Source organism: Prorops nasuta, unplaced genomic scaffold (assembly GCF_024137725.1).
Source record: "Prorops nasuta isolate Cenicafe-Biocafe unplaced genomic scaffold, Cenicafe_Pnas_1.2 PNAS00018, whole genome shotgun sequence".
In the NCBI taxonomy this organism is placed as follows: Eukaryota; Metazoa; Arthropoda; class Insecta; order Hymenoptera; family Bethylidae; genus Prorops; species Prorops nasuta.
This window is the reverse complement of record NW_027116815.1, coordinates 5,490,364-5,517,740: the sequence shown is the minus strand read 5'-3', so window position 1 is coordinate 5,517,740 and position 27,377 is coordinate 5,490,364. Positions and strand designations below refer to the sequence as shown.

Genomic DNA, 27,377 nt, shown 5'->3' with positions numbered 1-27,377 from the left:
CGCGCGGTCCCCTCAACCCGAGTCAACCCTCCCCCACCATGACCAACACCGAGACGATCATTTCGCCACTCGCACACACGCTCGTTTCCCACCCGAACCTTGCCAATCGCGTTTTTACATCTTTTTTCATTTTTTTTCATCATTGGTGTATCGTGTATCATTACTGTATATACCGTTAACAGTATTCTTTCGCGTAAGTCGAGCAACTGGAAAGTTTCATTGTTGCGAATTTTTTTAATCGATGTAAAAAGGGGAAAGTGTTTGATGATTGCCTTTTTTTTTTGGAAAATGCATTATTTTTTATGATTTCCCCCCGGGCCTTTCCGGTGAAAGAGAATCAAGGGAAACGCTTTTTTTGACGAAATATTCTCCATGCTGGGTTTTCGGTGAACGTTTCTCGAGGAAATTAACTTATTCGTGGTTCTCGATTTGTTTTGGTAGTATAAGCCTCGTCATCAAATTTTGTTGCAAAAGCAAAGCGTCCTTTTCTATAAAGAGGGTTTATTAAAATTTTACTTCTACTTGTTGACAATTTTGTTGAAAATTATGTTATTGTTACTTTTTTATATTTGTTTCTATGGCATTTTATAGCATCACTATAAAAAATAGTTTAGAGATGTACCTGTGTTAAGCTGATGGTACATTTCATTTGAAATGAATTTTTTAGCCGAGCTCTGACTTCATGTAAACTAACTCTACGATATCTTGCAGGATACTCACTGATTCTTCTCGATATTTCAACATTTTAAACTGCTTTACACTCGCCTTGAAGAGTTTTCCAGTTCTCTGCACTAATTTTTTTAGAAAATGCCAATATTTGCCAAATGATAAAAAGTTCAAATTAGCAGCGTGCGAATTTTCACAGAATTCCACTTGATAAAGAAATGTTGAACTTTGACATTTGATCTTCGGGAGTATAGAAATTTAAAATCTATAAATCATCCAGCCCCATGCAGCAGTTATGAAAAAATAAAAACAATCCCAAATCTTCAATTTTCGTTAATTTAGGTACCATCTGCAGTTTCACAGAGTTTAGGCAGATGAAACATTTTTGGCTGCAGCATTTGACCTACCCAACAAAGTACTGTATACTTTTGGAACGTCTACACCCTCTAGCAGCTGTTAAAAAATTAAAATGTCCCCGATTCAACAGATTCGAAGGACGGATGGTAGCATATGTATATCTAGGGGTTGTTTAAATTAATTACAAACTTTATAATGTTTCCACGAATGGGTCGAATGGATCCTGAATGACGCGACTGTATATTTGTTAGCATAATAGTAAACATAAGAGAAACGTATGTCATATACGAGGCCCTACGTGTACTTTTAATCATCGAAAATTTTTTGTTGACACTTTAACATTGTATTCTTTATACAATGATTTCCAATATAAAAAAATTGCTTACGAATGGCTAAAACCTTTGATTTTTCATAAAAACTGGAATTTCGTGGAGACTTCCATGCTAATAATTTTTATTTGTTTTCTGTAATTTCATAAAAATCGATTTTCTTACAAAAAAAAATACAGAAAATTCTAGACGAGTGTTAAATAATTTTAAAGTGTAAAATTGGACGAAAAATGAAAAATCGAAAATAATTATTGAACATTTTGTTAACTGCAGAGCCTGTAAATTCTATATCTCTCCTCTTTTTTAGAATTTTCAAAGAAAGTGAATAAGACTAGTTGGATGAAAGACCGGCAGCTGATAAATATCTAATAAGGTATTCCTGAGATTTCAGATTGAGCGAAGCTTTAAAGTTAAGCCAGGATTATCCTATATGGCCCTGTACCACCAGGAATACTCTTGGTCTCCTTCGAGAAGTGGTTTCCGAAGCTGGAACCTTACGAATTATTTCTAACCAGAGCTCAATTTGTTCGATGATAATCATCTACTTCATCCTTATCGAAGATTCGGGCCATCAGGATGAGCTTTGCGAAATTAAATAATTTTTTAAATTACTATGGTATAAATTTTTGCAAATTATTATGGGAAACGATAAATTATTCATTTTTATATATAGGGTGTCTCGAATGTTATGGCTAAGGTGAAAATTATAACTACAAATTCTGAAATTCTGCGAAGAAAATAAGGTTAAAAATTGCACGAACTTTCCAGATATTAATCAGTGCAAAAAGGGTATCAATCAGGATATTCCGTAGAGTCGCTGCTATTTTAACATTCGTTGCTCCAAATTTCTTGCAAGTTCATTGGCTGCTTCCACAATAACTCGCTTGTATCGAAGAGCGATTGATTTCATGGATCCACTGAAATCGATGGGAATATTCCTCTAATTCTTTTGCTTCTGGAGCGATCCAACGAGCTGCTGCTGTTTGAAGAGTGAAATAAAGTAAATATGAAGATTTATGTGGAAAACGGGAGATGTATAGTGAATAATAAACGTGAAGTATGCGTTATATATTTTATTTCGCATAAAAATAATGATTTTTGCGTGTTTGATATTCACGAGACGTAATAAAGTATAGACTAGTTTGAAATAATACAAAATAATTTATCACGAGGTACCAGTGGCAACCCTGGACCTAATCCCTTGAGTCGACACGCGGGATTAGAAAACCGCATGTTCCGTAACTGAGAGAAATTGCTGGAACGATGAAATCGGGTAAGGCTGATTTTACCAACCTTCCCATTCTCGCAGCTTTTTCGCCATCGCGCTCTAATCGCGATTTAAATGGCGAATGCAATTTGGATCGGCGCCAGCCAGGCCAGCACAGCGCAGGTGAAACGTTAAACGGCCGATTTTGTATTGTCTATTCCAATGGGAAAAAATACCCTCTAATCCGTGGAAAATCGATCATGATGGGGATGCAATCTCGTTTGCCAAACAGTTTCGCGATTCTTAAATTATTCTACGAGGAAAGGAAATTTTATTAACTTTGCAATGAAATTAATGAACCGATGTTTATATCTTAAAAAAGTGTAAATTTGCACAATCTTTTAGCAACGAAAATGGCTTATTGCGAACGATATAAAAAATGATAAGAAATTGATAAGGTAATCCACGTGTAATGTTGATAGCAACAGAAAGGGAGAGAGAGTTTAGTTTGAAGGGTGTAATAACCATAACGTATATGTGTGTAAACTGAATGGTGATAGAGTTTAGCGCGAGAGTCAAGAGTGGGAGAAGCCCCGTGTAACCCGGTTGGCCTGGCTTATGTATACTGAAAGTGGCTAACACTGGCTGAGTGGTCACCATCATCCCCTAATCTGCTCGGTAAAATAGTAAAATAATGAAAATAAAACCGATTGTCGCGTCAAATTTCATTATTCGTCGAGAGAGTATCATTACCGAGGGATATTGCTATACATTCAAAAAAATAGGATGATGCACCTTCGATCCTCATTGAATTAGGACAAACAATGTGGTTGAAATATGTAATCAATGTCGTTATTTGATCAACGTGATTAACGAAATTAACATTTCTTATTTTTATTATTTCAGAGGTTAAAATGGAACTGGAAGACCTGATGTCCGATATTAAGAAAACTGCTAACAAAGTTAGGGCTAAATTAAAGGGTGAGTAAAGCATTAAATATGTTCAGAATATTACGCACCTGGAATGTTATTGGCTAATCGATTTATTCTGATTTTTAGTGATAGAGCAGAATATCGAGCAAGAGGAGCACACGAACAAATCATCGGCGGATTTGAGGATACGCAAAACTCAGCACTCGACATTATCAAGAAAATTCGTGGAGGTCATGACGGAGTACAATCGGACGCAGACCGATTACAGGGAACGGTGTAAGGGGAGAATACAACGACAACTGGAGATCAGTAAGTTCACGCAGCTAAAAAGTGTCTGTTGCAATGTTAACGCTGAGAAAATTGGCAATTTGCAGCGGGGAGAACGACCACTAATGAGGAACTAGAAGAAATGTTGGAGCAAGGAAATCCAGCAGTTTTCACGCAAGGGGTGAGCAAACACGATTATTCTCCCGGAATCATCGACTGAAAATACTGGTCTGGATGTAGATGATACATTCTATTTATTGTTGTATTAATGTAAATAATCTATTTATTTTAGATCATCATGGAAACGCAACAAGCAAAACAAACCCTTGCTGATATCGAGGCACGTCACGCTGATATTATCAAACTTGAAAATTCCATCAGAGAACTGCACGATATGTTTATGGACATGGCCATGCTGGTCGAGAGTCAGGTATTTATAATGAAAGCATCGTTGAGAAACCAAAGTTGTTTTTAATGATGGAGTCTTTGCTTAGATTTACGACAATTCTCCTTTATAGGGTGAGATGATAGATCGTATTGAATACCACGTGGAACATGCGGTTGACTACGTGCAAACAGCCACGCAGGATACCAAAAAAGCACTGAAATATCAAAGCAAAGCCCGACGGGTGAGTAGATATATCCTTAGGCTCCATTTTTATCATGGGTTTAATTGGTCACTTTTAATTTTATCCCTTCCCAATCTTCTCCTACCAACCTTTCATTTAAATCTCATCCCCTTAAAACTTGAAATTAACTTTCTGTGAATATTTTAAAAACCTTCGTTTTTTTTTCCATTTGATTCACTCTTAGTTTGACAAAATGTTGCTCCCTTTCTTTTAGATGGTAGAAAAGAGAAAAGATTAAAATCGATTAGAATAGAATCATAAAATATTAAAAAACTCCTCGAAGCTTCCTCCATCTTCCCCCCTTCGATACACCTTGTTATTTTAAAATCCCATGCTATTATATTATCGCTTATCAAAATCCTTTTTTTTTCTCTTTCTATCTCAATGTTTGCTTTTAATTTTCTTCGCAGTGTTCTAATAAAATTTTCCTGTAACTTCAAACAAGCTTTCTGTATGCTTGTAATTGACAAACCATTGTCATTACAATTGCAATGAGAAAGCATAACTTTTATTTATAGTCATCGATTATATCACTGGCTATAATTTATACTACTCAACTTGTATCATTTAACCAATACCATTACTATTTATTACTTATTGCTGTCTAATATCTATAATTAATCACTATATCACTTACATTACAATTACATATTCAATACTAATAACAGTATTATACATATCAGTATGTGTACGCATAATATATGTGTGCGTGTGGGTGTGTGTATAATCTCTCTAACTTGTGTCGTTCTGTCCTGTTGATAATTGAGTGTGCTGACTGTGTCTCTCTGTCCATGAACTGCTCTGCCTACTCTAATTATACATATATACTATATTAATAATATTACTTATGTATAGTACTTATACTAACCTGTATGTGGGTGTGCGGGTGTGCGTGTACTAACTATTTACTTATATACTAATAGAGCTGCGCCTACTCCTACATTGTCAAGCTCCCAAAGTTGCGTTTAAGTGTTGGGGATGCAAATTTTGTATATAATGAGAATGTGTGTGTATACATATAGAAAGTCTGCTAAAAATCTCTTAGAAATTCTCAGAGTGGCAAAACTAATGCTTCCATATTTTTCCATCGGTCCATGGGTAACCAAATGAATTAAGTTGATTCATTTTAACGAATAGCTTGACTAACCGAATGAATGCTTAATTTATATACCCTGGATCGTATTGTTCCATCTCCAAGGCTTGCTTCCATCTACTAAAATCCTTCTTCCAAAAACTTTCTCCTTTCCTTGGTACTTCCGGTTCCCTTACATAGTACGATAGGATTTGATGGCGAAGATGTTGGAAGCTACGCGTCGGTCAAATTGACCAACTTTGAAGAGTTATTCAGGGATTTGTATCTTCTCGAAAGGTAAAGAAAGTTTCAATTGTCGTGGATGCTGCGAATGTTATCAGAGGATGAACAATGCCAATTAAGAAAATTTTGAGGATACGAGTGAATAATTGCATGAGATTGCAAAGTATGAAATGATACATTGACTACTGGTGACTGGGGAGGAAATGGGATTCTGAGATGGTGGAGCATTGAGAGCATTGATAATACTCGTGGCGTCGATGGCATTGCAAATTACGTAATTCATGCACGAGAACGTATGGGCTAGGAAAAATGCAGTTGAATCAAAGCAAAAGAGGGAGAATTGTTCTTTCCTTAGAAAAAAAGCTCAGGCTCTTGAATGTTTGATTCTTTATTAAAATGTCCTCTTCCTCCCTTTTTGCTTGAAATTCCTAATCAACTTAGCTAACTGTCTCTTAGAACCATATCTTTCCCTTTGTAAGATCATCTTAGATGAAAATCAGTAGAGAGAATGATTAATAATCGCTTTTCGTATCTTTAGCGCAAACTATTTTTCCAATTACTTGTATAAATAGCTATAGATTTATGTTGGTCGACAGTTGCATAATTTTCTTGCTAATGATGATGAATTTGTTAAAAAAAGGCGATGCATCGACTAACGTCGCGCTTTCTCTTAGAAAAAAAAAATGGTAGAATCCAAATTATATTATTTTCTTCTCGCCTAAAGCACTATTATTATTATTTACATATTTCTCGATATCTACGAGCATGCGGCATGTGAGGTTGGAGAAAAGTATTCAATTGAAAACCATTCGTCACTTTACCACACTGAATTAGTTATTCAATTTTACGGATCAAAATGTACAAATACTGCATGGCACGGTACTACCCAGTACAATACAAACAACTAAACGCCACGATGATCAATAAAGCACAAATGTATATTAGCAAATAATTAAGAATCGCGAGGAAAAATATTATGGAATAATAAAATGCAAAATAAGCATGAACAGAAATTTTCGATTTTATATCAAACGCACGCTTTTCAATCTCATCTTTTCTAAATTGATCATCCTGTTTAAATGACTCTTTTAACCTGAACATTTTCAGCGCATTTGAACACTCGTAGGCTTTTTGCCAAACGCCAGTTTTACTCTTTCGTAGAGTATAAATTCGAATAAATTAATTAAAATAAAGTTTATCTTTTGTATTCTTCATTTTTCTCAAACTGGGAAAAGGCAACTGGATAGACCAAGTGCACAGGAGAACAGTAACAATGAAATGAGAGAATCTATAATAGTGCATATATATGAATAGAATCAGTAGCGCCACTATAGTTTTTTTTATAATATTTTCAGTGTACTCTTCGTATACCTATGCAAGTTTATATTTTCACTCGACTGCCTCTGCACCAGTAGACAGACATGAGATCTCTTTTTCACTGCACTATTGCACCATTACACTAGTGCAATAAGTTAGAGCAAGAAAACGTGCTAGGCGTATAGTTGCAAAATTTGTATTTTCCATTTTTTTCTAAAACTATTTTTATTCTATTTTTTTGTGTATGGAATATCAATATCTATTCTAAAAATTGATATTATTCCGGAATATAGATATAACAGCTTCTTATGGGGAAAATCCAGGTAAAACCTGATTTTACAATGAATTTTCACAGTCTCGTTTTATATATTTAATAAAAAAATAGTCCTTCCATTTTTTTTAGTAATTAAATCAAAGCTGCTTTCAAATAAAAATTATTTTATTTAGCGTTTTATTAAAATTATTTACAAACTATTAGCTTTAATTGTTAGAGTCAAGAGTCACGATTTTACTCTGGTTTTTCCTACAGTTTTCCAATGATACGCCTCATGTGTTTCTCTTATTTTGATCAATTAAATCAGTTCGGTAGTGCAGCGAAAACGAACAATCCCACGTTCTCCACAAGCGATTCTTTAAATTATTGGCAAAACTGAAAAACTTGTTGAAAGAAGAGAAGCACGATCCTTGCCAGAAATTGCCTTTTGCCAGATTGTTAAAAGCGTCGTTTTCCTGGTTGCCCGCTGGCTCTTACGCGAAAAACCATTTTTTTTGTCTGTCCACAGAAAATGATCCTCATCATAATCTGCGTCTTAATATTCGCCGTCATATTGATTGCCATAATAGTAGGGAGCCTTCCGAGGAGTTCCTAAGCGACCGGTGTTCTCGAACAGAAATTATAAAGAAAAAGCGAAAACGGGTGTACGAGTGTATGTGTGTGTGCGTGTATGCGCGTCTGTAGATGACTGTGTGTAAGAGAGAGAGAGAGAGAGAGAGAGAGAGAGAGAGAGAAACACCGAGTGGCTGAAAAAAAAAGTTAAATTGCAGAAGGGGGGGGAGAAGGGCCTGGGGAAAGCGATTTTTTTTTATTTAATTGTGGAATCGCTGGAAAAATTGCAAAATTATTCGCCTTGTTTGTGATTGGGCGGAGCATTGGAGATTCCGTTGGAGCGATCCGGGTCACGTGGGCTGCGTGAACGCAGGAACGAACGAAGGAGAACTGGATTTTGATCGAACCTTTCGGAGACAAAACTAGAAGAAATGAGAAAGTGGTATTCCTCAGGATGGTTATAAGCGGAACTGCGAAAGCGAGCCTTAGAAACCTAAAGAAATATCTGCAACTGTCTACCATTGATGCTACCTAACCTCTCCAGTAACTATAAGCTCTGTTTGCAAACAAGCGCCAATCCACTCTGTACGCTGAAGAGGCTGAAGACAGGATCGAGCAACGGAAAGAACAAGAAGAAGAAGCTAATCGTCATCGCGTGCTCATGCTCGTGCATTTCATCGATGATTTTTCGTTTGCTCGTATGCCCTTATCAGTGTTTCACGCTACGATGCAAATGGGCCTTGCGAATGGTCCGATTAAAATAGCGTAAATTTTTCTTTACAGAAAGTCATCTTGTTCGTAATATGCGCTGCGTAGTGGCTCTCTTCATTTTAAGTATTATTGTAGTTGTTAGCCTCAAGAAATCCCGGAAGTGAGGAGGAGAAGACGAGAAAAGCGCACAAGCACATTATTGATAAAAGCTAACCTAAAAACGCACATTTTTTAGCGCACGTAATTCTTTCCTCTAGCGTGCCCGATATCCACTCTCGTTTCCGAATTTCATTTTTTCTTCCATTACCGAAGAACGGTGACGTCGTTGTCTTGTCTTATCGCTGACGAAGCGGGACATCCAAAATGTCAATTATTAATCATTAATTTTTGAATCTCGTCCAACGCAAGTAAGGCAATGATTACAACGAGCTATAGAGCCACTGATTATAATATATTAGCTCTGTTAGATTTTCGAACGTGTAAAAGAAAAACGATTCTTCCACCAAATATTTCTAGGATAGATAAATGATTGAACAATAAACTAGACTTGATTTTATTTTGTAAAACATACGGAGAGAGCACGTGTTACAGATTGTATTGATATATTACTGTGTATTGTATATTAATATATTATATTCAAATGTTACAGAAAGTGTCGTAATGAAATAGGTTTATGTAAATAGAAATATATATATATACATATATATATATATATATATATATTAGCGTTTTTTATTAGATATTATCGAAGGATCGTTTTTTCCTCATTTAAAGCCGCTAGTTTTCACTTTTCCTCTATAAATGTTACTTGTACATACTCGTGTGTATATGCGTATTCTATTGTATTATTATAATTGTGCAATGTTCCAATTGTCACACACAAACACACACAACATACACGGCTTAAGATTAAATCGCGCTATTTTTGTCTCCCCATTTTTTCACCACCGGGCTTTGATTTGACTCTTCCCTTTTATATTTTATCAACGTGTCACCGTTTCTCGGCAACTTTTGGAGCGAAGAGAGGAGAAAAGTGAAAAGAGGAAGGAATGCGAGATAACCCTGAGAGGCTCATGAGGCGCGTTTAGTTTGATAAGTGCGAAGAGAGAGAACCGATGGAGATATATATATATATATATATATATATATATATTGGGCAAACGATAAATCTTTGCCAAAGACGTATGTATAACCTTGGAGCAGTAGGATTAAATTCATTAGAGGAATAACCACCAATGATATTCTATGGATTTAGCATTTAATTGAAGATGGCCGCCGGATTTGCGAGACCCCCGTGTGACGATAACTTAAATGAAAATCGTCCTGAATTAGTCTCGATCGTGTGCGGTTGTGTCTAAACGCAATCTGTAAATAATGGCGATTTGTATAGAACAGTTAATACTGATAATAATAATAATAATAATGACCGATAATAGTTACGATTAGTCGTGATGATGACGATGACGTTGAATGATAGATAATAATTATAATAATTATGATAATACTAAAATTATAATAATAATGACAGTTGGACGCCGATAAGAATTGTAAGGCTCTCCGATTTTCAATGTATTAGCCAGATAGAATAGAAAGAAATTGATCGCTAGGAGGAGAAAAAGTTATAACGGGTATTTTGGGGGTGCATGGTCTCTCCCTGCCCCCCTTGTTTTCTTTTTGGACTAGTGATTTGCACGCTTCAAACGAATCGATGGATCCGTGGCTGGATTCGCTCAATCCGCCTAACCTCTGGCATAATATTTCATGGAAGATTCTCAATCAAAGTAGTCGGATCATTGATCGTTCGAAGGTGCAGAGCGCCACGTGACTAATGAATTAATCGACGATTTAACGACGTTAACAGCGGCGAGTGGGTATTTTCTCACAACACGTAGAGTTGAACAGAGTAAAGAAGAAAATCTTATGTCGAACGACACAGAGAATAACGGTAGTTGTTATTCGACGATAAGTGGATAAAGCTGTTTTAAGGAATAGTATGTGCTTATAGGTTACGACAGAGAGGAATTACCGTAGAAAGAGGTTATGGTCGAAAGAGTGCTGTTGATGAAACAACTAGCATAATAATTCTCGCGAGTGATTTAGAGAGCAAGACACTAGAAAGTGCATTTTTGCCCGTTTAAAACATTTTTTATCTTCCTCTCGCTTTTTACGTTGACATTTCAAGCAGACTGAACCAAATACACAGCACTCTTTCCACATGATCTTATGCGACTCGCGACTAGCGTTTCGGGAATCCCCGAGCGAGTTGGCGCTGCGAGACGGCGCAACGATTGGAGATTGGTCGACCTCGCGAAGAGGAGTAGGTGGGAGGCACGAGACATCGGGTGGGTGGGGAGCGCTGATTCATCAGCATTTAATCGAAATTCATCCGTGGCTCTAACACCTCTCACGTAAGTATCTACTTTTCTTTCAACATTTCCCAAAGTAGGTATACACAAAGACACTGCCAGAAATAATTTCAATTGAATTCCAATAATTTCACCGTCTCTCTCAATCATTTTCCTTCATTCATCATTATATATGTGTAATATAATCTAACGAGGAAAGCCGTGTCTGATTTTACGTTCGTTCTTCTTGTTCTTTACGAATTCAATTAAATTGTTTGCCAAGTGTCAATAGTTGCTGTTGAGCCTCAATTTATACGGATCTCGATATTTTCAACGAATTGTTTTTATCTTTAAAACTATCGATCGCTTCTTAATAACGAGAATTCCTGTTAGTCGATTTTGCATTTCTCTAATCAGGATTATTCATTACTTAAGTAATTTATGGTAACGGAGAAAGGAAAGCTATATAGTCAGTGTCATCAATGATTTTCCCTACGAATCACCCAGAGAGCCACTGTTTCCCACAAAAAGTTTTTAGAAGGCACAACGGTTCTCAAGGTGGTTCCTAGGAGGAGTCGTTTACGGCGATCAGTGTGTGTATGAGTAGATTATAAAATAACTTACTAGAAATTCAATTTCAAGCTTATTAATCAATTTAAAGAGATAAGCACGGCGTGCGTTAGAATAATACAAAACGGATTCCTTAAGATAGGAAAATTATTGTTGTTACTACAATTTTTATTATTATTAATATCATGTATTTATTAAATTGTTTTTGCTGGTGTATAGTCTCTGTAGTTTCTTGTGTAAACAGTATTAGTTATTAGTACTGTATGCTTTTTATATTTTTGTTTATTACCACTGAAGAATATTATATTGATACGTTAACGACCGATTTTAAATGTCTAAGTTTTACTACTCGACCATAGTAATTTTCTATTTAATATGAGTGTTCTTAAACTGTTTGGACACTTTGTATAAACAAAAAAAAATCTTTTAAATTTCTACCCAAGACAATTTTATATTTCCCAGAGACCACTTACTACCGCCACATTGAGATACACTGTATTTTCGTCTTTATCAGAATCGTGCTGTTCGATGCTTGGAATATTAACATTGTTCTTTTTTCAAATAGTGGCACACGATGTGTCTAAAAAGCAGAGAGTGCTTGCAACATTGTGGTGCACACGGCCGTTAACGTGTTAATGAAAATTTATGATATATCAAAAATACATCTTGTTCATATTCATCTTATCTGGTGAATTTTTAAAAAATACTGCCGCGAATAGTTGAAAAATTGCAAATAAATATTGACTTTTCGAAAAACACTATTTATATATAGTTACTGATAAGAGCATGCATTTTCGCATGGCGAACGGAACATCAAAGTTTTATGGAAATTATCTAATTTCACCTAAACACAGATTCGAGATCTAAATTTTTTATTTAAGAAAATTTGCAACATCTACAAAACAAACAAAAATATATAGTAGTAACAGGATAGGGTTTATAGCTATAACAATAAAAATAAAAAATAAATAGGCGATATGTCTCGTATCTAGAAATACCAATAAATGATCATGGTAATTATTATACATGTTTGTCTTAATATCACTGTTTGCTATGCAAGTAGCACGAATACGATCTTCCATTTAAAATATTCTTATATGGTTATTTTATGTCCACCTCATGGAAAAATAGACGGATCTTCAGAAAATTTGATATTTATCAGGGTTTTTCACTAATTCAAATTGCATGCTTTTAAATAATTCACCCGGTATAATATAGTATACAAGATGTACAGTTAACTCGCACCAAACCGATAAATTCATATTGAGTGAATGGTTTTAAGAATGAAATGCTTATAACATTTTATGTGACTCTTAACTGAATCCCTCAAGCATATCTTAAGTGGGAAATTTCCAGAAACAATACATCGTTATTCGAAGATCGGTTTTTAAGTAATTATGCCCTTTCAGTTATGTACGACCTATTCTATTTAGTAAGATAGTTGGAAAATATGTTCTAATGAAAAGTTATTTTTTAGTTTTCTTGAATGTGTTTGAGGGATCCCATCACATTGATTAAAGATTTCTTAGCAATTAAAATACTTTATTTCGAGTCTTTTCACCAAGAAAATTATTTAATAAGCTTGTGTTATTGGTGAAGCAATAGTTAGGCCATTTTTGGACTAGTAAGAGACTTCGAAGAAAACAAGATTTAATTGTTAACAAATTTTTCATTAAGAGTTGCATAAGAAAGTAATAAAAGATTGCTATTTTTAATAGCATTTTCTTTATATGAATTTATCGATTTAACATAAGTTAGTTGAATAATTTGTTCAATTGACGTGACAAATTTCATTTTCTAGTCATACATAAATGTAAACGACCCGCTTTAATCAATAGAAGGGTGTTAATTGAGATTTCAGGAATTCTTTTGATTTTTTGCAATTAATCAGGCATGTTTGTTGTAAAATTGAAAGAATTAAATGTTTATCTGTATCTTTTCTATAGTTGGAAAACTGATATGGAAATTTTGATGCGCAGGCACAGAAATATCGTCGAAGGGTTGGAAAAAGGCCGGCGAAGAAAAATTTAAGGTAGAATTATAGTGTGAAAGAAAAATGAAAAATGTACAGCAGAAGATGGGCAGAAGCAGACAAGATAATTTCGACAGTGAAAGAGTGCAAGAGTGTGAGAGTGTGAGAAAGGGTAAAGGGTAAAGGGTTGGTAGTGGGTGGGGGGGGGGGGGGGGGGTGAACGAATGGTTAGAGAAAATCTGTGAAAGCGAGTACGACGACAAAACACAAACACATTTTCATATATATACACTAGGGAGAAGAATGCTTTTGTCGAGATTACTAAATTCTAACGTAATTGTTAATGGAAATGCAGAAGAAGATCATGATCATGATCTGCCTTGCCATACTGGCCGTGGTCCTCGCTACCACCATTGGCGGATACTTTGGACTGTGAACGCCGAAACTAGGTAAAACACATTTATATTTATACGTAGTACGTATATAATGTGTTTTATTTTCTCGTTGTTGCACATTTTACAAAAATGTTACAATTAGTTTGTCTCAAGGCTCTTTATTGATCGTTACTTATACCTTAGATCATTTTTTTAATAATCTGGCAATTTATCGTTTCCGCACAGTCTTTATTTTCTTGTGTTTCAATAGAGACGGCTTTTGTTTTCATGGGGATGATGTGGAGAATGGTATATAGCAGACGTTGTGATTTTCAGTGCAAATCCGAAGGCGTCTGGCACACGCGCCGAAAGGGAAAAGAAGAAGCGCGCGGCCAGATAAGACGCATATCGCCTCGAGATCAAAACTCGGGGTGTACGAAGACCGGCGGGCTTCATTCAAGGTCATCGTGGAGGTGGTCATCTTCATCCGCAAGGATAACGAGAAAATCGAAATCTCGACGAGAGTTTTGATCCTAAATGAAAGACTATGTTTTTCCGCTGATCCTCTTTAGTTTGGCGTCCTATCCTTATGCTCCTTCTTGGCCCAATCTATCGATCCACGGTTAAGGTCCTTCCGATCGAGCCCTAGAGGGTTCAGGGCACGCCCGGCCGAGAGTGTAACCAAATGAATCCCGGTAGGGAGTTTGAGGCAGTGTGAGGGGAGATAATCCTGGATAAGTGACGCATCGTTCCTGAAGGACCTACGAATCAACTGTGATGACCTTGAGCGATGACCCCATGCAAGAATCACACCGATCCCCGTGGATCAATCGAGCAGGTGATTGGTCAATTCTGTTGCCCGACTTGTGTGCTCTCTTCTTGGACACTTGAAGATTTTTTGCCCTTCTGGCGAATACCTTGCGAGAACAGCGAATTGTGATATAGCTACATAACGTCTTCTTCCATCCTGGTCACTCGATTTCTCGGCTCAGGTCTTTTCTGTAACACGAAATTACTAGCTACGGCGCAGCTACGACTGACCCAGCTCGCACCCGATGTTGTAATATAACGGTAGGGCTGGTTAACGAGTTGGGAGTCGCTGCACTCAGCCAAGAAATCCATTTAGGTCACGCGAAAATGCTACTCGATCCGATCATCGTGTTCGTAGTAAAAGAAAGCCCGAGGCTTAAACAGACGTGATTCGGTGCGAGTGAGCTTTGCACGAGATGACGCATAATAGAGCCACTTCTATTGGAAATCCAATTAACTGTCCGCTATATCTATCCCTTACAGAGTAACGTGTTTGCCATTAAATAAATTGCACGAGTGTGTTTTCTTAACAAATTTATCGACTCTGTCATTTTGTTGGATAAGAAAATTTACCGCGATTGATAATTAAAATGGCGTTACTTGTTGTTCATAAGGTTAGCTTTCTATTTGTAGTTTGGATTAATTAATTTTAAGCCGCGCTATTTTTATCGGTTTTTTCAAAGTTTTCTTGGGAAACCATTTTCACAATTGGCTTATTCCTTTAGTAATTTATCAGTTGTGCTATCAGCTTGCACTCTACTTCTTTCTGTCGCGGTACGTACGAAACTTGATAATGAATGGATCTGTGTAGTACAGCTGTCACCTTACACATTTGCCAGTGCGTATTTATAGCTGACTGTGAAAGATTCGTTTGTTGAGGGATCAAGTGAGGCTCGTGTTATAGCCGGGAATAGAATTTCGCATAAGGCGGCTCTTCTTCTTCTCTTACTTTATTTCTCAAACCGAGGAAAAACTGGGTCCAAAAGGATGGTTCAGTCACCGCTGACGAGATACGGCTTTTATCAAGTGCACACGTGGCACGCTTCTCATTTCGTGTTACAGAAAGATCCGAAAGTATAGGTTGCGTATAGCTGACTTTTTCCGAAGACGATAATTTTCTGCATTTGTAAATCTTCCACGAGCCCTCCGAGAGAAAAACATTGAAATATGCATTTAACAATCATAGCTCCAGCGAGCTTCCACTATCAGATGCAACATGAAAGTATTAAAGTGGCTAGATTCAGCTTTTAAGATTTTCCAAAAGTAGAAAACTAGTTATCGAGCGAGCCTTTCTCTTAGAATCACAGCGTAAATTCAGCTTTCCCGATAGCGATGTACAGGGCTTACAGAAGTTGATAAAATGCGAAATTCATCGCCCACGAGTTGACCTAACCTGAAAAGTGCGCAGGGAAGAAGCAGGAATAGCCATTTAAGCTGCAGCAATAATATAATATAGGTATAAAAAAAGGATAAGAAGAGAGGGGGTCACGCTTCTCCCGCTGACACCTACAGGCTTAATATTCGACTTAATTGCCGCATGGACACTGAAATTTTAGGTTCAATTCGTGTGTTCCATTGCTCTATATAGTTAGCTGGCACGATCAAGAGGAGCACCAGAGAGATGTTATATAAAAATAACAATTATTATTGGCGATGCCTATTGCAAATAACGACGCCATCAACAATTATTAATAATCAGTCATTGAGCACGTATGATGGAGTTAATGTTAAACTTTTGTTGAGTATATTATACGAACGTTGAGAGATTGGTGGAGAAGGTTTTGGAATTGTTGGATTATAACTGGGTGATTACGCGGTGACGTCGTGTCAACGTCGGTGTTATAATAATAATACTAATAATAATGCTAATCATAACTATTAATAATGAAAATAGTAATATTATGAAATAAGTAAGGCAAGATGGTAGGATTGGGGAAGGGTGGATAAAATGGCGGTGGTGTTGATGATTGTAATAATGATAATGATAATTAATGATATTCAGGTCACTTTCGCATTGTACAGAAAGCATAATAATAATTGTTAGTTTAGATAGCCACCTTATGAACTATTATATCTAAATACTCATTCCGAAAAGTGAAGTTAACATGTAATCCCTCTGTCACAGAATTAGGACGTCAATGGACATCAACTTGATACTTATTATCTAATTCGAACTAAACTATCTATTTCTCAGCTGTGTGACAAAGAAATGCCACTATTATATCTTAATATTTTATCTTCTTTTTTCGCTAATGTGCACGAAAATCCCACAACACCTTAACCTCTAAATCTCTAATGAAAATATGGTGGTTAAAAAACAGAGAGAGGGAGGGAGAGAGAGAGCAGTGCAGGATTTTCAATGGTCAAATTGAGAGAAGTTAGAAATACGTTCAACCTTTAAATTCCTGTTTTACCACGTCGGTATAAATCTATGTATGTTTTATAACAACGTTATATTCTGAAACTCTATCAATGTTGTATATGCTTATTCGCGAGAGTGTCGGTATTAGAGAGAGACTGAACATATGCGGAATAGTGTATAAACTTTGCTGAAGCAGGCAAAGGGGAAAATCCAGAGACTACTTTATCCAAAAAGTATTTGATGCATTTCCTCGTTGTTTGAAAATTTTCGAAAAATAAACTAAAGAAAAGGAAGAACTTTTGGTACTCCTACAAATAATGATTCGCGCTTAATGATAGCCACTGGCTTGTTTTTTTAAATACATTAGTTAAGAAAGATTGTGAAATTCTCTATAGATTTGTGGGCCTTAACGGATTAATATAATATGGCTTCGGAGTGGATGCGAACTTTAGCTATATATATTTATGAGGAAACAAGTCTCAAAAGTCTCTTCGTAAACACTTTCTTTTCATTTAACAAGCATTCGACCGAGTGATTCCGCCGCGACGGCCGTTTACCTGACATAACCTAAAACTGTGCGTCTTAACTTTACACTCGTTTAGTACCATACCGTAGTTATTTCTAAATCATTGTAATTTTCATCCGATCATAACGTATTAAATAGTAATCACTAAATTTCATTCTGGTTGACAATGGTAATCTTATTTTCGAAAGTCAAGAATCCGAGGTATAAATGTAAATATAATAAATCAGCATGTTGCGGCCGGCGTTCGCGTGATCTAACCTGCAAATAAGCAGCTTCGCATCAATGTCCTAGTTAAATGCGTCAACAAAAACCATTTCTACAACTAAAATTCTATCCCGTGAAACATCATCATCTGCTTTTCTGTATCTGTGTGTTAGAGTTTGAACAGAGAAGAAGACGTAAGGACGTAAGTCTGAATTGTGATGTCATATGGTTATACTCGAATGCATCGATGTGTCGCACTTTTACGCCTTACAGCTTACGGCTTTTCGTTGTCTAGAATTACGTGACGTTATAGATCTTTACGCCTGTTTCTCTGATCAAGCCCTGGACGCGGAGTTGCATCAGCATGTTTACTCATAAAGCACCTAGTGACTTAAAGAGATCTTTTAGGTGCCTTTTAATCAATTGGATGACTAAAAGATGTCTATAAGACAACTATTAGTCAAGTGTGCTGTATAGGCACGCTTTTCAATCGATCATGCGTAGATCAATGCCTAATGGCCTCCGTTCTTTATCACTTTATACCTCTTCCACAATTGGGAATCCCGCATTTTCGTTTAGTCGATATAGTCCAATAGCGTATATATATATATATATCAGTTCGCTAAGCTCTAACGATAATGTTTCGTTACCTTAATTAACGAGTGAAATTAATTATTGGTCGAATCGTATTTTAATCGTCGTTATGGAAGCTGCACGGCTAATGTGACCGTGGTGGAGACTCAAAGTAGGTGTACACTTTGAACGTGATTAAACATTATACATGTATTACCGCATTAAAGTTGATATTCGTTAGAAAGATTACAAAAGAAGAAGGCTCGGCATCTTCTACCTATATAAAAATAGCCGATGTCTTTTCGTTATTCTAGTACGGTCCATAGATTTTTCTATGCTCTATGAATGTACCTGTACGGTCAAGTCTATCGCGGAGCCTCGGTCTAAGCTTAATTAATGAATTTATACCTGACAGCCAGCATTATCTCGAGTACTTTGTATTGTCAAATGTACACGTTCATTAAACGCAAAGATTAATCTTAAAACACACCAGATCTGTGAGCCAAATAGCGTGCTCTCTATGACCCAAAACTAAAAGCTACAGAAACACACGAACACACATACACACACTGTATAAATATAAAACAAGATAACTTAACCGCGAGAAGAGAGTTGGATGAAGTGAACCATGCGTCACAAGATTCGTTAATGAGATTACTAATGAGAAGATATATAATCGTAGAGCAGATGAGCTGACAGTACTTTCACTGCATCTTAAACTGTTGACCCTTTAATTCGCGTAATACACGCGTCTGTATATCAGATATATTTAATATCTTGATATGAAAAAGACTGGAGTAATGATGAACATATTTGTAATATAGAAACATATAGAGCTACGAGTACCGCGACTAGCGCTAATAAGTTCTAATCCTAATAACCTAACTTCTGCGTTGAAAACTTTCGTAACGTCCCCTCCACCTTACGCCATCTGTCCCGTGTCCGTCCGAGGAACAACTATCCTTGGTAAGTTGTACCGAGGCAGGCTGCTGTTGGTCAATTCCATTGTAAAAGCGTTTGTTTACATTTTGATAGGAAAGCAAGATAAACGCATCGGGCATTCGGCATAGAACGGACAATTTCCGGATCTTCTTATCATAGATTATAATTCCATATTAGGTGAATCCTCACGCATGGTCCACTTCAGTGCCAGCTCGCACACTGCACGCCATCTATGGCCTCAGCCAATTATGCTGGGTGGTCAATCGAGACTTCGCTTAATTCGCAGCAAGGTATATGTTAATAGTGGGACTCTTTAGCTTTACATTGTAAATTTAGCGTCTAGCGGAAATAGCGACGCTCGTAAATAGGAATTGAAACAAATAATGTTAATTTCTTATCGTTAATTAGACAAGGTTTGTGAGGTTAGGGACTGTGTCGGCAGTGCTAAAGCGTCGCGCGTCTTAACGAATCTGGCCTAAATTTTTCTGGATTTTGGAACCGCGTATCAAGATGTTTCACTTTCTTCTTTTAACCGCACATTCAACACGCGCGTTATCTTCTTCTCTATTGACTATTAATGTCTGATCAACCGTCGCGTTTATGGAATGAAAACTTTTTCCTCCGGGTCGTAGTTACCTCTAGTAAAACATAAAATATAGAACCACAGTTTAAACCATAAAATTCCTTTCTCTATAGGAGACAATTTTCGTGTTCAAATTGCAATTGAGAGCGATCGTGTGAAATTCTTGATGAGCGATCCATTTCCTGCTGTACAAATGAGAAGCCAGAAGTAGACGATAAGGAACAGGGCGAGAATTGAGAGATCAGCGAAATTGATAAGAGTTTTTGCCGCACCGTTTCGTATTACGCACGGTTTGCGTCATATATTGGTGCAATTATTATATTATCGAGGGCTACTTCAATAACCTTAATAAGTGTCAATTCCATTTTCAAGCGTAACTTGTAATTTTCGCGAAAATGTTAACACCGAACGAAAGGGAGTGAAAGAAAGAGAGAGAGAGAGAGAGAGAGGGTGAAAAAGAGTGAGAGAGAGATTCTTTAATCGTTAACATTGTTAATATATATAAAGGTACACCATGGGGTTTCACCAATAATGGTGGTCCACTGGCAAAGTGAGATTATTGATAAACTTTTAAAGTTACTGAAATTAAAAGAGAAAAAAAAATACGGATGAAACAGTAAAAAAGTGAGAGATGTTATAATGACGTAGTGGAGGAATAAAATCCGAATACTTTTTATTGTAGGCATTTCATAGATGAAAATTAAATAAAATTAAGGATACTGTACTAACGATTACTTATTAAATTAAATCGACGGTGTTTTTTCTGCCTACACGTATTTGCGCCTCGTACTGATTGCATCGAGCGAGCATTATTATTTTACATATATTTAAATAACTATAAATATATATAAATATTATACATATATATTTCTCTCAATTAAACGAAAAACAAGGATAACGGCATTCTTTCGGTTACTTAGCCTTTACGTATTAACTACATAAAAACACACTGTACAAAGCTGGCAATAATTTTAAGGTGAAAAAAGGATAACCTCTCGGGTAATCACTATTACCTAGATACGAGAATAGCAGGGGAGAAAAAAAACAACGGTGATGGATTTCTTGAGATGATATCACGACAAGAAGCTTCTTCGAAAATCCATCGCCTGCTTTACGAGATTCTCGTCGTTATCAGGACGCTAATCTGCAAGTGATGATGATTATTACAGCAGTAGAGTAAATATGTGATCAAGTGTATGTGCCCTTTATTTGTCTAACCAAGCACAAAGAGAACAATTCCTCTATGAGCGTAGTGATCATCATTAGGCCTCTAAATCTTAAATCCATTTTTTCGTAGGGATTATAGAATGATTTTAATTAAGCAGTGTGAATGGGACTAGTGTTTTGAAAGGGATCAAGCGGATGAATGGCGATAGAGAGGTTAAGTATGCGTGAGCGTGAGAGAACGAATAACATTGGATCTAATTGTCACTGAAAAGTTTTAATTCTTGAAAATCCGACGATTCGCCTCCAAAAAGTGTCCGTTGAACGATAATTCGGTCAATGTATCAGCTTAACCTGATAGTAACTAGTAGGCTTGTCCGATCTCTGTCTTATCAATCGAGAACGTTCTAAGACCGCGCGTACGATTTGCCTGTAAATAATTTTAACCACGTGATGTTTCCTTTGTATTAGGGCTATGCTGTAGAAATTCCCACTTTTCTCATCTTTTCTTTTAATTTTGTAAAGTTCGCTATTTTTTTACCACCTAAAGCATTTTTATAGGGAGTTACGTCGGTTTTTCATAGATCTTTTGAATGGTCTTGGTATGAAAAATAATTTGGACTCCCATTTTCGAGGCTACTCGTCGGCATTCATAGCATCACAAAAAGAACATCGACAGAGGTCAAAGAATATATGAAATACTCAAAATGAGAAAATCTATCTGAAAATAAGAAAATACCAAGCATTGATTGTGCAATTATATTCTTTTATGTTAACAACTTACTATTGGGTAGTCAAGTATATAATAGTATATTTTACATTACTGATATATATTACACAGACACATACATACACACACATCCACGCGTATATATATATATATATATACATATATATTTGTGTATATATGTATATATATTTATGTACAGTAGCATTACTCGTCTTATCCTAATTTTATATATAATTGAAAATAAGTATCTGCAAAGAAAAAGATTATATAGTTAGCACTGCAGTGAAGTTACTATTCATCTATCGATAAAATGGTTTACAAAGGAGATTTTAAAAGCCGACACGATGTTCAATGTATTTAATGATTTTCTCTAAGGATGAAGAATATATGAAATATGTCGAGAGCCAGGACTCTTATCCTTCGTCATTATTCTATCCGTTTCCTCTTAACTTTGTCAAATAAAAGGAAAATACCAATTATCGATATATACTCTTTATTATACTTTACAAATAAATTATACATCACACAGCCAGTATACGAATACTATGACTTCAATTATAATTAATATACATTTATGTAAAACACTGGGAAATTTAGATTTAAACCAGAAACTTGGTAAATTGAAAACAAACGCTAAAACTCTTCTTTATTATTAAAACAAAGCCATGGAATGGGTGAGAGTATAAATATTTATTTTAATAAATAAAATTCATTATTTCTCTCAAATGTCTGGACAAATTTGAGAGTCTTGCCAGTCAGATACCAATGCCGCTCTAGATATGAGGCTATCTTTGAAATTACCATCCGTGAAAATTTCCTCCGGCCCTTTAAGAGCTCTGTCTTTAATGAATCGCTTGACTAATCCCGGATCCACGTAAGACATGGTTAATCTGCAGCCCCAAGTTACCAGAGCAAAAGGCTAAAAAACATGTTCATTAATTGTTCAAAATTTATCTATCACTAAATAAAAGTATCTTACTCTGTCCTCATCCAGTAAATTATAAGGAGTTATCACATGCCTCCTTAAACAATTCTGTACCAAGGATTTTAATAGCTTAATTTGCATCTGATTTGCACACGGGTGGTAAAGCATAACAACTCCTCCATGCTGCAGTAAAAACATTAATGATAAATAAATTACTGCAAAATAATAATTGTTATTTTTTTATCAAACTAATTTACCTCTAAACTATGCAGCCACCTCTGTTTTGGTAAAAATTTATACTCTCCATAAACTGGCCATAGAGGCCTATGTGTTCCACTGGAAGCAAAAAAGTTAAATTAATTATTTTATTTAAATTATTAAACAAAAAAATACTTACAATATTGGGATAATGTCATCATATTCAATTTTATCAGTCATACACCTATGTATAGCCTAAAAAATATATCTTTAATAGTGTTTTTTATCAGAATTATTTTTGTTTAATTTAATTTTATAAATACCATATAGGAGTATGGAATTTTTTCACAATAAATCTTGGCTTTGGTATTTATGTCAGGTATTATTCTTTTGCTGTAGCAAGTATGATTTACAGGCGAATAATCCCAATCTACTGTTAAATTTGTCTACAAAAACAACATTTAAAGAATTATATTAGATCATAAAAAATATTAATGAAATTAATAAAAACAGATACTTTGGCATCGTCACATTTTTCACTTGGTAGTCCCATCTCAATTATATTATCCACACTGTTATATACTGTATCAGTTTCTCCAAAAGGAAATTCATCTTTTAAGTTTTGAACTGATGATGCGGATTCAGGTTCATTTTTATTTTCTGGAAACCAACGACCATTCCACTTATCCTCATTATCTTTGTTAGGTCTGCTTGGATCAATAAATGATTTAAGCAAATTGTAAACCTTCTGCTGTTCATATGGATTTAATTCTGCAAATATTGATGTATAATACAATTATATATCAACAAAACTTTCAACATATGTATAAATATAATAAGTAAGGCAATATGTGTCATATCTGTAATTGATGATTCAACAAATTATAAGGTTCATTGACACTGTAAAAATAACACTTGTCGAAATAACTACATTCACTATAAAATAACAAACAAAACAAATACTAACGAAACTTATTTGATTCTTGCGTAATTTATTATTAAACCTTTTTATAGGTTAGAAAAACTTATCTATTGGTGATAAACTGAAGGACGTATTAGTTAAAAAGAAAATATTACCTTGAGAGCTGGAATCTTGGCCAGATGTACTTTCTAGGGAAACAAGAAGGGCTAGAATTGCCAAAAAGATTATTCGATACATTATTTTTTTAATTCCAGATGGTATTTGCCCAATATTGTCGCCGATCAAAACATTCTGCTTCGGCTCAGTGACCAGTGCTACCAGTGACAAGCTCGGTCGATAAGTAAGGGATAGGAATACCCTTCTTCAAAGTAATCGATAGATTACAAAGTGCATAAGAAATTTTAGAATACGTTTAGCAACTTTTTCTGTAAGATACGCAATCAAAAGCAGTAAGAGGCCCATTCTTTAATATCTATAAAAAATCCTTGAGTGTCGATAATTATACTTATATTGAAAATTTCAACACACAATAAAGGCAGTTGGATCGATTTGCGATAAATTTTTGAAATGGAAGAAATTCGTTTAGTAAATTGTTTTGAAATACTGATATTACAAGTTGGCAAATATTGTTTTAATAGTAGATCGAAGTGTTTTGGTTAACATTCTCGTGTTTGTAGTCTACGGCGTCTATTGGCCACTATGAGGACGATGAGGACACTGGACACTGGACAGTTCACCGATATCTAGTACAAAGAGATGGTCCCTGAACCATTAGCGAACCCAGCCATATGCGGTAATTTCATTAATTATCCCCATATCATGGTAAGTTATATACTATCAGTTGCGTAGTACCTTGTTTCCAGCTAAATAAAACGCCAAAAGAAATGGTTGCAGACGAAAGAAATTTTTACTTCGTCAATCTCCATAAATATACCTATCTATGAAACAATTACATAACCTGTTTATTATAAAAATTAATTAATTCAGATACTAAAAAGTAAGTATAATTATAAAATTAATGGTGTAAAGCAGGTAATTCGTGCGTTAATAGTTTGAACGATGATAAATTATTGCATGTGACACGTGTAAATGATCATTTGAACTTAATATATTTAGTCTTTCCGGGTGTTCGCGTGAAAACTGGTTGCAAGGCTGCGGTCAGTTGCATTTTACCGAAAGGGGTGACTATGTTTGACTGCGAAACCCAAGCGTATAATCCAGGAGACGCGAGTGATTATTAACACCCACGTGTATTTCGTCATTAATGCAAAATTGTTTGGAATGACCTTGATAAATTGTGTGTGTGTGTGTACTTTGACAGTGAGTTACAAGGTCAACAATAAATTAAACAAGCGTCTATGCACGCAGTGTGAAATATTTCGTTAATCCAGCTTTACCGTTCGCGATTTAATCAAATGAACGATAAAACCGAGTGAACTTGACAGGCCCATTATCGACTTTTTCGTTATCGAACTTTCAATTTTATCATATAGTTGTATTCAGTCGCGTTTTTTCCAGTAAATAATTAAATACAATTAAATTTAATCGCCAGTGAATGAATGTAAAAATATTGCTGGCAAAACTAATAAAGTATAGAGTAAACGAAAGTGGGGATGAGAGGGAGAGCAGCCGAGAGCAGTGTGAAATAAAATAAGAAGAAAAATGGACTCGGAGGAAAAGCCTCGCAGGATCAATTACAACCAAGTATTTTCTTCCCTTCTACGAGTGAATGAACGGTCAGGGAACCTTTTCGTTTAACACCGGAGAAAAGTAAAAATAGGAAAAAATGGCGTCAACTGGAAAATTCACCAGATTTTATAATCAGTCATTTTTGGAATTAGTTAAAAGTAGCTGTGTAAACTTTAAAGTTTTCCCTCTCGCGTTCCGTGAGAAAACAACAGCACTGTTGTACGGCAAAAGCTGCAAGTGCTCGAAATCTGAAAGGTCCGTCATGTTAATTCGATTTAAATCACAAAGGTCGCAACAAAGGATACGCTACGAATGAAGCGAACTGTGAAGGTAGTGGACGAGTGGGGGTACAAGGTACATTCGAACTGTTTCGAACATGAGATGGAATCTTTGGAACAAGATGAGGTTGTTGCAGTAGATATCTATTGTACTAGTTAAATACATTTTATATTTGAATTAAACAAAATCCTGTTATACATAAATTGCTGAAGGTTTGAGGAACAAAGCAAAATAAGGTATACATTTTTTATACTAGAACTCTGCTGTGTGACCCACTCACTCAACATCTCTACATACAGTATTTACAGTTGTGCCATCTCATTCAGCACGTTTTACCAAAAGCTGTTTTGTATACATTTTTCAGTTATCTAATTAACCAAAATATGATTGTAGTTTAAGCCAATTGATGCTATATGGGATACCAATACAGTCAAATGGCAACACAGGCTTCCGTTCAAATAGACTGGCGGCCAGTTTTGACCAACCGTCTCTATTTGTATAAAATTTTTCAAATATCACCAACATTCGAATATAGGCCCTTCTCCCCTAAGTATCGCTTATCAGAATGGTCTTATCAAAGCGATAAAACATTTCCTGCCTGTTAATTAACACGATCAGGCGTCGTAATAGTTGTTTTCTGCGTAAACATACATGTAAAAGTATAAATATAAAGTAGTAAGAGTCGCGGCAAGGTGACCGATAAGTAAAGAAAAGTAAGAAAGTTCTTTTCCCAATTATGTCCACTTTATAAATAAACTGCTTACAAGCTAAAAATTCTTCATGTTTCTTCGGGAATCGAGCCAGCGAGCCAACAACTTTGAGGTTAGGTGAACCGAATCCCATTAGGAAATGAAGTTGCACATTCTCAGAGGATTACTTTTTGCCAGTCTGCTGATGATTTTTGTGTTTCATCAAGTTTCGGCTAAATCTTTGCCTGCCAGTGAGTAATTTTCTCGTTATTTAATTCATCAATGAAAACTCTTCGAGGTATAGTACTCGATATATCTGTTTTCAGATAAAGAAACCACGGGAAGTCCATCCACAACGAGCGAGGTGAAGAAGCTGAGCATGGATATTATATCTCGATCCAAAGTGTTTGCTGTAGAAGGTGGAAGAATAGCATGGATCGTGACGAAGAAAGTTTACAACGCAACGATGACCGCTCTGGGTTCTGGATGGACTTTATAAGAAGCCATCCATTCGCAAAAATAATCGAAGCAGTAGTACATTCCGTTAATATCGTCATTCGTTGTTAGAATGTTCAATTTTTAAGAGAAAATACGAGAGAACTGTTTATTGTCAATCGAGAAACGTTGCAAGATTAATGTATCGTCTGGAGTATAAATTTTTTCAAGGCGACATGAGTGTAGTGTCGTACCTTTGTGTGTAGCTAGCTAGTTTTTTATGGAGGGGGAGGGGGGTAAGCTGCAGTTACACGTATACGAGACCACGCGAGTGGCCTGTAACCATCGACACTCGATACTCGTGCCAGTGTGCCACTTGTGCGCCTCATTGTCAGCCCAGTGTGGCTACTCGAACGACTTGAACTCCTGCGGAGCGGGGCGAACGCTTAAAGCCTCTCTACCTCGAATCTAGGATAGAACGACTTGCGGCAAGAAATTCCATTTCTCCATCTTTTTACGGAAATAGGT

The 27,377-nt window shown here is 35.9% G+C and overlaps 2 protein-coding genes across 9 annotated transcripts in view; one reads left to right on the top strand and one right to left on the bottom strand.

The window, feature by feature from the left end:
* Window positions 1–27,377, top strand: part of Syx1A (Syntaxin 1A) — a 42,675-nt gene that overhangs the window by 12,301 nt on the left and 2,997 nt on the right. For 4 of the 8 annotated variants that reach the window (XR_010823746.1, XR_010823744.1, XR_010823745.1 and 1 more), the window contains exons 4-8: window positions 3,466–3,540; window positions 3,619–3,801; window positions 3,867–3,940; window positions 4,052–4,189; window positions 4,278–4,388. Coding sequence is in view for 4 of the 8 variants with exons in the window: in XM_066738563.1 (XP_066594660.1) it covers window positions 3,466–3,540; window positions 3,619–3,801; window positions 3,867–3,940; window positions 4,052–4,189; window positions 4,278–4,388; window positions 7,803–7,889 (668 nt within the window). In the remaining 4 variants the exon portion in view is untranslated. Of the gene's footprint in view, window positions 1–3,465; window positions 3,541–3,618; window positions 3,802–3,866; window positions 3,941–4,051; window positions 4,190–4,277; window positions 4,389–4,572; window positions 4,989–7,802; window positions 8,026–13,799; window positions 13,894–14,154; window positions 22,189–27,377 lie in introns of those variants that run through there. The other 4 variants (XM_066738564.1, XM_066738563.1, XM_066738565.1 and 1 more) reach the window with 4 other exon arrangements.
* Window positions 22,206–24,086, bottom strand: LOC136780284 (uncharacterized). Its single transcript, XM_066738561.1, has 7 exons — window positions 23,913–24,086; window positions 23,353–23,606; window positions 23,159–23,281; window positions 23,035–23,090; window positions 22,895–22,973; window positions 22,692–22,820; window positions 22,206–22,631 (listed from the first exon to the last, which is right to left on the bottom strand). The coding sequence occupies exons 1-7, from the start codon at window positions 23,992–23,994 to the stop codon at window positions 22,434–22,436; spliced, it is 921 nt and encodes a 306-aa protein (XP_066594658.1). The 5' UTR covers window positions 23,995–24,086; the 3' UTR covers window positions 22,206–22,433.

Bases quoted from the DNA above. Each gene is read 5' to 3' on its own strand.
- LOC136780284 (XM_066738561.1), bottom strand. From the start codon at position 23,994: ATGTATCGAATAATCTTTTTGGCAATTCTAGCCCTTCTTGTTTCCCTA. The intron at 23,607-23,912 runs GTAATATTTTCT...CAATATTTGCAG, and splicing joins CCAAGATTCCAGCTCTCAAG to AATTAAATCCATATGAACAG. The intron at 22,974-23,034 runs GTAAGTATTTTT...TTTTGCTTCCAG, and splicing joins GATGACATTATCCCAATATT to TGGAACACATAGGCCTCTAT.